The sequence below is a fragment of the Onychostruthus taczanowskii genome, unplaced genomic scaffold (genome assembly GCF_017590055.1).
Source record: "Onychostruthus taczanowskii isolate IOZ18803 unplaced genomic scaffold, ASM1759005v1 scaffold126, whole genome shotgun sequence".
Lineage (NCBI taxonomy): Eukaryota > Metazoa > Chordata > Aves > Passeriformes > Passeridae > Onychostruthus > Onychostruthus taczanowskii.
Window position 1 is genome coordinate 830,682 of NW_024498418.1, and position 8,448 is coordinate 839,129.

The window sequence follows — 8,448 nt, forward strand, 5'->3', positions numbered from 1 at the left end:
CTGCCGGAGACCCACCACGGCTCCCGGCGACCGGGGGGCTCAGCCCTGCCCGGGGGGCTCAGCCCTGCCCGGGGGCTGTCACCGGCCCCCCCAGCCCTGCGGGGACTCGGAGCGGGGGCTGAGCCGGGGGGGCCGAGCCGGGGGGGCCGGGCAGGCAGCGTCACCCTCCTGGCTCCACCCCCCCAAAATCGCAGGGGGCTTCGCTGTGACCCCGGCGCTGGGATGGCAGCGGGACAGTCGGACCGCGGCGGGACGGCGGGACGGTTCCCAGCCGAGGTGGTGGCTGGAGTGCTCCGGGGGGATCCAGCCAGGGCGTTTGCCAGTCGCTTTGTTGCTGCTGGGGGATTTTTTATTTTTTTTCTTAGGATTATTATTATTTTGAAAGGGAGGGTGAGGAGAGGGGGCTGACACTGACTATAAAGGCAGAGCTCCCTGGAGCAGCCGGCACTTCCCCGCCACCATGAGCACTCCCCGGGCCTGACAGCCCCAGCCTGCCCCACTGCCGCCGGCTCAACTGCCCTGAAGTGTGGCTGTGTGTCCGAAGCTCGGGTTGGGATGGTGTGAGCCCGGAGCCGCTCGTCGCCCTCCCACCACCCCTCACCGGCTCTGGCAGGAGCCGAGCCCGCCAGCCGCTTGGATGATTTGATTTCTTCCCTGTCCGACATCACTCCTGCCCAGATGCAGTGGATAATATTCATGTTGCTGTTATTCATCAGCTCCATGGAAATGCTCACGCAGAACCGGTGGAAGAAGCAAGGTACAGTGTGCACGGTGGGCTCGTCCCGCTCGGGTCCTGCGGGGTGGCTTTGGGACACCAGGCTGCCTGTCCTGCCTGCACGGAGCAGGAAGGAGTTGTGAACAGGGACTGGAGGTGCCAGCAGCCAGCAAACCCCCAGCCCCTCGCCTTGAGCCCCTTTGGGGACCGTCTGTGCTCCCCTCTGGGTGCGTGGCACGGGGCTGGCTTGGCAGTGTGGAAGATGCAGAGCACAGCCCCACCGCCCTGCCTGCCCGGTGCCAGCCCTGCCTTTGGGGCTGGCAGGACACAAGGGACACTGGCTGGCACTGGGACCAGCTCTGCAAACCCCCGCAGAGGCAGACACGGTGGGGATAGCACAAAATGGGCTGATTTTCTGATATTTCCTTTCTCTGCATAGCACACTAAGTGCTTTAGGAGTAAAACCTCCTGGAAGGATGCTCAGAGCCACAGCAGGCACTGCCTGTCCCCTGCCCCATCCTTTCCCCAGGAAGAGGCACCAGCTGAGCCCCTGCTCAGTGCCTGGGCAAGGGCAGGGTGTGCTGGGGCTGTGCCGAGGCACGTGCCCCCTCCCTTGGGCACTGGCTCGTGTCCCCTCGCTGGGCAGTGCCAGGCAGTGCCAGCTGGCTGTGTGGAGTGGGTCCAGAGCTGGTTCTCAGCCCTGTGCCAGGAATGCCTTGGTTTTGGGGCCAACATGTGCCAGGGTAGGGGCAGGACGTGCCAGGGTAGTGGCAGGACGTGCCAGGACCAGGCTCTCAGGGCTGGAGCCTGGAGAGCTTCCTTGAAGTTGTTCCATGTTAAAGGCATGCGGAGGCAGTAGGTGTGGGTGATGATGTGGGTGGCCAGACTGGTGGCCAAAACACCCCTGATGGGAAACAGCCAAGCACCAAGAGGGGCTCCAGCTACCACTGCTTGATGCAATGCTCCAAAGGCCTCAGGTCTTGGCAGCCTGGGGGTCTGGCTGTGGTTTCACACCCCAGACATGTTATATACCCTGGGATAACCTGCACAGAAAAGCCAGCTCAGGGTCCAGGAGCCACAAAAGATGCTGCAGCACCCCACAGCTTCCCTACTGCCACTGGAGCTCTGGTCTGGGCAGTGCAGTGCCCCAGGGACTCCTGGATCCCAGCAGGACCGGCATAGGATGGGCAGAGATGGGGGATGTCACACCCATGTCCAGCAAACTCAGGTACCCACTGTGCCCCATGCCCAGTGCCCATCCCAGCTCAGCCCTGCACTCTGCCATCACCACTGGACAGGAGATGAACCCACCTCTTGTTCCTAATCCCCAAGCCCATGGTTTCAGAGTGAGCCACATTCTGTTGCTCTCTGTGGTGGCTCCCAGTGTCACTCTTGGTGGCAGAGATGTGTGTGCCATGCCAGCAGCACTGTGGAGTGGAGGAGGACTCCCCACTTCTCCCAGCTCCATACCATGGGATTATTTCCCAAGCCAGTGAGAGGAAGGAGGCCTTGGAGCCCAGCCAGGGTTCCCCACCTTCTTTGCCCTGGCTGGAGGTGGAAGGAGAGCAGCAAAAAAAACCCCTAAATATCAAAAAGAATTAGGGAAGGGAAAGAGGCTCGTAAATCCACGGGTCTCCAGGGAAGCCACTCCAGCTGCAGCCAGGAACACAAATGTTGTCAGCGTTTGGTAAATATGTAACGGAGACCATAACAACTTAATGGATCCAAGGTGCTTCGTTAGCGCTCCCAGCAGACGCAGCTCTAATGAGGGCTCCTGGCAGTGCTGCCATCCCAGTGTGCCCCAGAGAAGCGACTGGGATGAGCCAGCTTGGGGACAGCTGCATGGCACTGCAGCACCGTGGACTGGCTTGTGCCAGGGACCACCGGGGGCTGCGAGGCACCGCCCGCCATCATCGTCTGACAGAATCCTCTGCCAGCATCTCCCCGGCTTCCCAGCACCTCTGCCCCAGCCCCACAGCCGTGGGACCCTTCTGGTGCAGCTTCTGGGGTCAGAGGGACCAGTGCCAGGCATTGCTGCCAGGGCTGAGTCTGTCTGTACCAGGCAGCACCCAGCACGTGGCTCGGGCTTGTAGCAACCTTGTGCAGTGGAAGGTCTCCCTGCCCATGGTGGGGGGCTTGAGGTGACCTTGAAGGTCTCTTCCAACCCAAACCATTCTGTGATCTATGGTTCCATAGAGCCCACGTCCTAAGCAGGCTGTACCAGGGCTTGTGGCACTGTCACTGCTGCTCAGGCTGTGGTGCCAGAGCCAAGCAAACAGCTCCCAACAAAGGGGCATGGTGAAGGCACTGGATGCTTGCATGCAGGAGTTCAGTACCCCCTTTTGTGGCTTTTCAGTGGGCTCAGAGAGCAGGAGCAGTTGTTGGTGTTTCTGTGGCCTGGTGGATGTTGGCACCCTGTCCTTGTCCCTGGGAACAGAGGTCACCCACCTCAGGGTCAGTCACTCGCCCACAGCCTGGGAGTACAGCACAGGCAGCCAGGGAGGCAGCAGAGGCTCTTGAGCAAACAGACAGATTCTTTTCTCAGCTCCTCTTGAGTGCATCCAAAATGCCCTTTGTCCTCTGACACTTGAGAGGCATCAACTGATTAATCCAGGTCAGATCACATTCCCACCGCTGACCCAGTGGTTGTTCCACTTCCCACGGGATGGGCAAGGCTGGCTTGGGGTGTGCCTCTGTCACCCATGGGCAGTGCAGGGCATGGGGCAAACCCTCAGTCTGGATCTTGGGGGGATGGAGGCCACCAGTGCTGACCAAGCTGGGAGCGATGGCTCCATGTGTCCCTTGGCTGCAGCGTGGACAGAGGTGGGGATTTGAGGAGCAGAGAGAAGTGGGGTGGCATTTGCAGGGAGACAGGACAGCGCTGTCCCCTGGTGTGTCAGAGAGGGGGCTGCCACGAGGCTGGGGTCCCCACTCAGCACCTGTGTCACAGCCCCTCTCCTCATTTGTCCCCGCAGCGAGTGCTGGCCTGCTGGAAAACTGCACGGGCTGCGTCCTGTGCTCTGAGGACAACGGCTGCATCACCTGCCACCACCGGCTCTTCCTGCTGATCTGGAGGGACGGCATCCGTCAGTACGGGATGTGCGTCCACACTTGTCCCCCAGGCTACTTTGGCGTGCGGGGTCTGGAGGTCAACAGGTGCACAAGTACGTCCCGCGCCGGCCGGGGTCCCCCTGCTCCTGCTAGTGCCCCCTGCTCCCCTCGGCGCCCTGCGGGTCCCAGTGCTGCGGGAAGGGCGATGGCTTCATTTCCCACAGCGTTCCTGGTGGCACTGGATCCAGGGCCGGCCGGCTTGGGGGGGCTTCGTCCCCTTTTCCCTTGCCCAGAGCCGCAGCCTGGACCCCGCAGGTTCTGGGTCCCCGGTGGGTTTTGGGTCCCGCTGACCGGCCGTCCCTCCCGGCAGAGTGCAGGTCGCCCAGCTGCGAGAGCTGCTTCAGCAGAGACTTCTGCATGAAGTGCAAGGACAAGTTTTACTTGTACAAGGGCCAGTGCTTCCGGCAGTGTCCCCCCGGCACCGCGGCACAGCCCGGCACCCGCGAGTGCCAAGGTAAGCAGCACCCGCACCCTGCCCGCCGTCCTGGGGACGTGCCTGGCTCCGAGGGTCACCAGTCCTGTCCCTGTCCCTGCAGAGACGTGCGAGCCGGGCCCCTGGAGCGAGTGGAGCGCCTGTACCCACGAGAGCCGGACCTGCGGCTGCAAGTGGGGCGTGGAGACGCGGGTGCGGGAGGTGCCGGAGGCTGCCCGGGAGGAGGGCACTGCCTGCCCCGCGCTGCTGGAGACCAGGAGGTGCCGCATGAAGAAGCACTGCCCGGGAGGTGAGCACCGCGCCGCCGGGGCTGGGGACAGCTTCGCGTCCCTCCAAAGCGAGCCCGAGGGGCGCTGCAGGAGGACGGTGGCAGCAGGGGTCTGGCAGTGGCCGGCGAACCATGCTGTCATCCCCCAAGCATTTTGAAACTCTGGGTAAAGCCGTCATCTCAGGCACATGTGCTGAGCAGCCCTAGGGCTGGCTGCTCCCACCTGGCAGTCCCCGAGACTGCCTGGGACGAGCCAGTGTCCCCTTCCATGCTGGGCTGGGCTGGGCTGGGCACTGGCACGAACCGCCGTGGTGGGATGAGGCTGCCGAGCTCCAGCTCCCATCCTGCCACGACGTGAAGGGAGGCTTTCTGTACTGCAGCTGTGGGTAAGGAGGGTTGAGACACACAGGGGAGGTTCCTGCAAAAACCTCTGAGCTCCCTAAAAGCTGGAACGCTCGTGGAGCAGGAGGGCATCACCCAGGGGATTTCTGATGGCAAGTTTTGGGAGACACCCCAGGGCACAGTGCCCATCCATAGCTCATCTGGCCAGATGTTCACTCGTGCTCCTGCACTTCCCCCCACCTCATTCCCAGGCTGGGGGCTCCCTGGCTCAGGGATCTCCCCACCTTTCACACACCAGACCCGCTGCAGGGTCTGTCCGGGCGGTGCGTGCGCGGGTGCAGGGCTGGCGATGGGAACCAGGACGTGGCTGATGTCATTTTTGGATGCAGGCGTCTGGACTGAAGCTACCCTAATAAATCTCCACTTAATAACTGGCAGAAAGGGGGATGCATGAGATACCGATCTGAAGTGCCTGGCAGCAGATCTGAGCCAGCGAGGGTTGCGGTTCGGAGCTGCGGGATCGCTGCGCCGTGGGATGAGCCGGCCGGCACCGCCAGCGTGGCGGGGATCAGAGAGGACAGGACTGTGAGGGTGGAGAGAAAAAGGATGAAGAAGGGGGGCAGCAGCAGAGGACGTGCGTGCTGGGCGAGGGCCACGGAGCCAGGAGAAAGGTTTCATCCCAGCAGCATCAATCATAAGTAATATTTTCCTGCTGACAGTGCAGAGGAGCTGCTTCCCTTCCCCACCCAGGTCCCAGCTCACGTCTTTGGGGTGCCAGGTGGCTTCGATTTTGAGGATGTTCTCCTCCCTGCTGGTGTGTGGCAGCTCCAGACCCGCAGAGCTGGTGATAGTTTGATGGAAGAAATTTAGTGTGGGAGGACAGGCTGCTCCATAGCACTGTGTCCTGGAGCACCGTGCCCATGCCCTGCCCTGCCTGGCACACAGCGGGTCCCACTGGCAGGGACTGCTGTCCTGTGTTTCGGGGACACCTCATCTTGTGAAGTTACTGGGAAGGCACTGGCACCCCAGAAAAGTGCTTGGCCTTCTGCCTCTGCCTGTGCTCCTGCAAGCTGGAAGCCGTGGGGCTACGGTGGTGGGCTCAGGGACTGGCAGGACTCTATTCTTGAGGCTGCTATCTGGGATCAGCTTCAGAGACAGCCCTGTCCCCTGCCCAGCAGAAGGAATCCCATGAGTGCCCCCGAAGCGACCCCCTCAGGAGAGAGAAGCCCCTCCATGTCCCCCACTCCTGGGCAGGCTGTTTGGAGTCCCTGCCACGGCAGAGCGTGTGTCTGCCCTCGCTCCCAGGCTCCTGCCCGCCTGGCCAAGTGCTGGGTTATGGGATCCAGATGCTGGAGGAGGACGAGGAGTTCACTTGATGCATCTGAGGCACCCCCAGCCCAGGCGAGCCAGGGCAGGCGGCCGAACCCGACCGTGTGATGAGAGATTTGTGCCACCACTTCTGAGCCATCCAGGCGGCTGGAAGGGAAAAGCTGCCGCGCTTGGCCGTGGCACAAACCCCTCACGCTGCTGTAAATCTGCCTTGGGTGTCTGTCCCGCTCTCCAGACGCTTGGCGTGCGTGCCGTGCCCTCTCCTTTGTGGGTGGCAACTGTCTGGAGATCAGAGCCGAGAAACAGGGTTTCAGAGCCAGCCAGGACAAGAACTGGAGTCCTCAGAAGGGACTGGGGACAACAGTGCTGGCACACGCAGCACCAGGGACAGTCATGGTCCCTTGTGCCCCTCACAACACTGAACCTCCCCATGTGACACTAACTGGAGTGGGCACCGGGGGCAAGGACCCACAAAGCTGCCCAGTTTTTGGGGCAACCATTCTGATCCACAGCATGGACTCCCCCTCCCAGCGGAGCCCATGGCACAGCAGGGTTTATCCTGAATCCCCGTTTCTTTGGTGTCTCAGCACCAACACCTCGGCCAGCTGGAGGGTGTGTGGCAGCTTCTCAGGGTGAGCAAAGGTTTGGGTCCCAACAGCCTGACCCTGGAAATCTGGCAGTGGGTTTACCTGGGATGCAGCCAGGCTCCACGCTGGTTGTGCCACTGGTATGGGAACCATCCACAGGTGGAGGCATCCACAGGGAGGGAGAATTAGCACCTGTGACAGGATGCACTCCAAAGCCACCTTGCTCCTCAGCATGCCCAAATCCTCCCAGGGGCTGTCTGGGTCCCGTGGTGGAGGGCAGGTTCCCAGATCATGGCAGAGCTGAGCACGGCTGTGCCACGGCTTTGGGGTGTTGGTGCAGCCACTGCCCCTTTCCAGCACCCACAGTCCTTGCTCAGGGAGAAGCTGGGGTTTCTCCAGGCAGTTTCTGCTTGGGTTGAGCTGCCCCACCCCATTCCTGGGGATTTTGGGGTACCAGGACTGAGAGTCCAGCTATGGGAGATGTAGGGACAATACGCCAGTGTCCCTGTGCCCATGCCATCAGCACACCCAGACCCCCCACAGACCCACACTGCTGTTTCACGCCTGGGAGAGGGCTCTGGGGTCCCCAAATTCAGAAACTGGGTCCAGCACTAACACCTTGAAGGAGGATATGGGATCAGCATTCCATGGATGGGGCTCAGGTCAGATCATGTTGCCTGGCCAGCGAGCGAGCGCTTCTTTCCTTCTCCTTTTTCTGTTGCAGAGAAAACCGAACCCAAAAATAAAGGCAAAAAGCGACAGAAGAAGCCGAAGACAGAAAGGCACACGGGCACCTAGCGGGCACCAGCACGGGAGCTGGGGCACCATGGCAGGAGCTCCCAGACAACTCCTGCCACGGTGCTCCAGCCACATCACCCCTGTTTTTCCACCCACAGGAAAAAAAAAAAAAAATTGCACAATTTTCTCTGCCCCCCCATCCCCCTTTTCTTTTGAGACAATTTATGGCCTGTAAAACATTTCCTTTTCAGAAAATCTAATTTGCAATGTCCAAAGCAAAGCCCTAGGGCTTGGGGAGGGGGTGGCTCCTTTATTCCTCTGGTCGTCCCTCTCCCCTAGCCTGCTCCATCCCTTCCTCCAGACGGGTGGGATGGGGTTAGACCGGGGTTGGACCCTGCTAATGAAGCTGATGCCTGCCTGGATAGTGTTCCCCAGGGCTGGGAGATGCCCTGGCTCTACAGAGTCCTGATTTTATGGGAGTGCTGGGGGCACAGTGCACCACTGAGCTGCTCCAGGTGCTGGATAGTGTCCCCCATCCTCAGCCACAGGCATGGGAAGCAGCAGGACTCCTGGCGTTGGGACCCCACTGGGGACTGTGCCATTGCTCACAGCAGCCCAGCCTGGTGCTCAGTATCCCCACTGGCACAACCAAGGGCCAAATCCTGCTCTCCTGGGGCTCGGAGAGCAGCTGGACCTCCAGACTGACAAACCCTTCTTGGGATCATGCCAGCCCAGCACTCAGCACCCTCACAGGCCAAATCCTGCCATCCTCAGGCTCACAGAGAGGCTCAAAGATCTTCTCTCCCAGCTGGATGTGGGCACAGGAATTTGGGGTGACTGTATCTGTCTAGGACAGGGACAGGCACAGTGTGAGTGCAAGCCCAGGCAGGGGATGCTGCTGCGTCCTGGTCCCCAAACTGGGATG

The 8,448-nt window shown here is 61.2% G+C and overlaps 1 protein-coding gene across 1 annotated transcript; it reads left to right on the forward strand.

Annotated features, from left to right (window-relative positions):
• Window positions 1-678: 678 nt before the first annotated feature.
• RSPO4 (R-spondin 4) lies at window positions 679-7,755 on the forward strand. The gene is made up of 5 exons (XM_041396170.1): window positions 679-757; window positions 3,691-3,879; window positions 4,137-4,280; window positions 4,363-4,548; window positions 7,510-7,755. Exons 1-5 carry the CDS (start codon window positions 679-681, stop codon window positions 7,581-7,583), a joined length of 672 nt encoding a protein of 223 aa, XP_041252104.1. The 3' UTR covers window positions 7,584-7,755.
• The last annotated feature ends 693 nt before the right edge of the window (window positions 7,756-8,448 follow it).

Coding starts and splice junctions, on each gene's coding strand:
- RSPO4 (XM_041396170.1), top strand. CDS start 679: ATGCAGTGGATAATATTCATGTTGCTGTTATTCATCAGCTCCATGGAA. Junction 4,281..4,362: donor CGGCACCCGCGAGTGCCAAG/GTAAGCAGCACC, acceptor CTGTCCCTGCAG/AGACGTGCGAGCCGGGCCCC. Junction 4,549..7,509: donor GAAGAAGCACTGCCCGGGAG/GTGAGCACCGCG, acceptor TTTCTGTTGCAG/AGAAAACCGAACCCAAAAAT.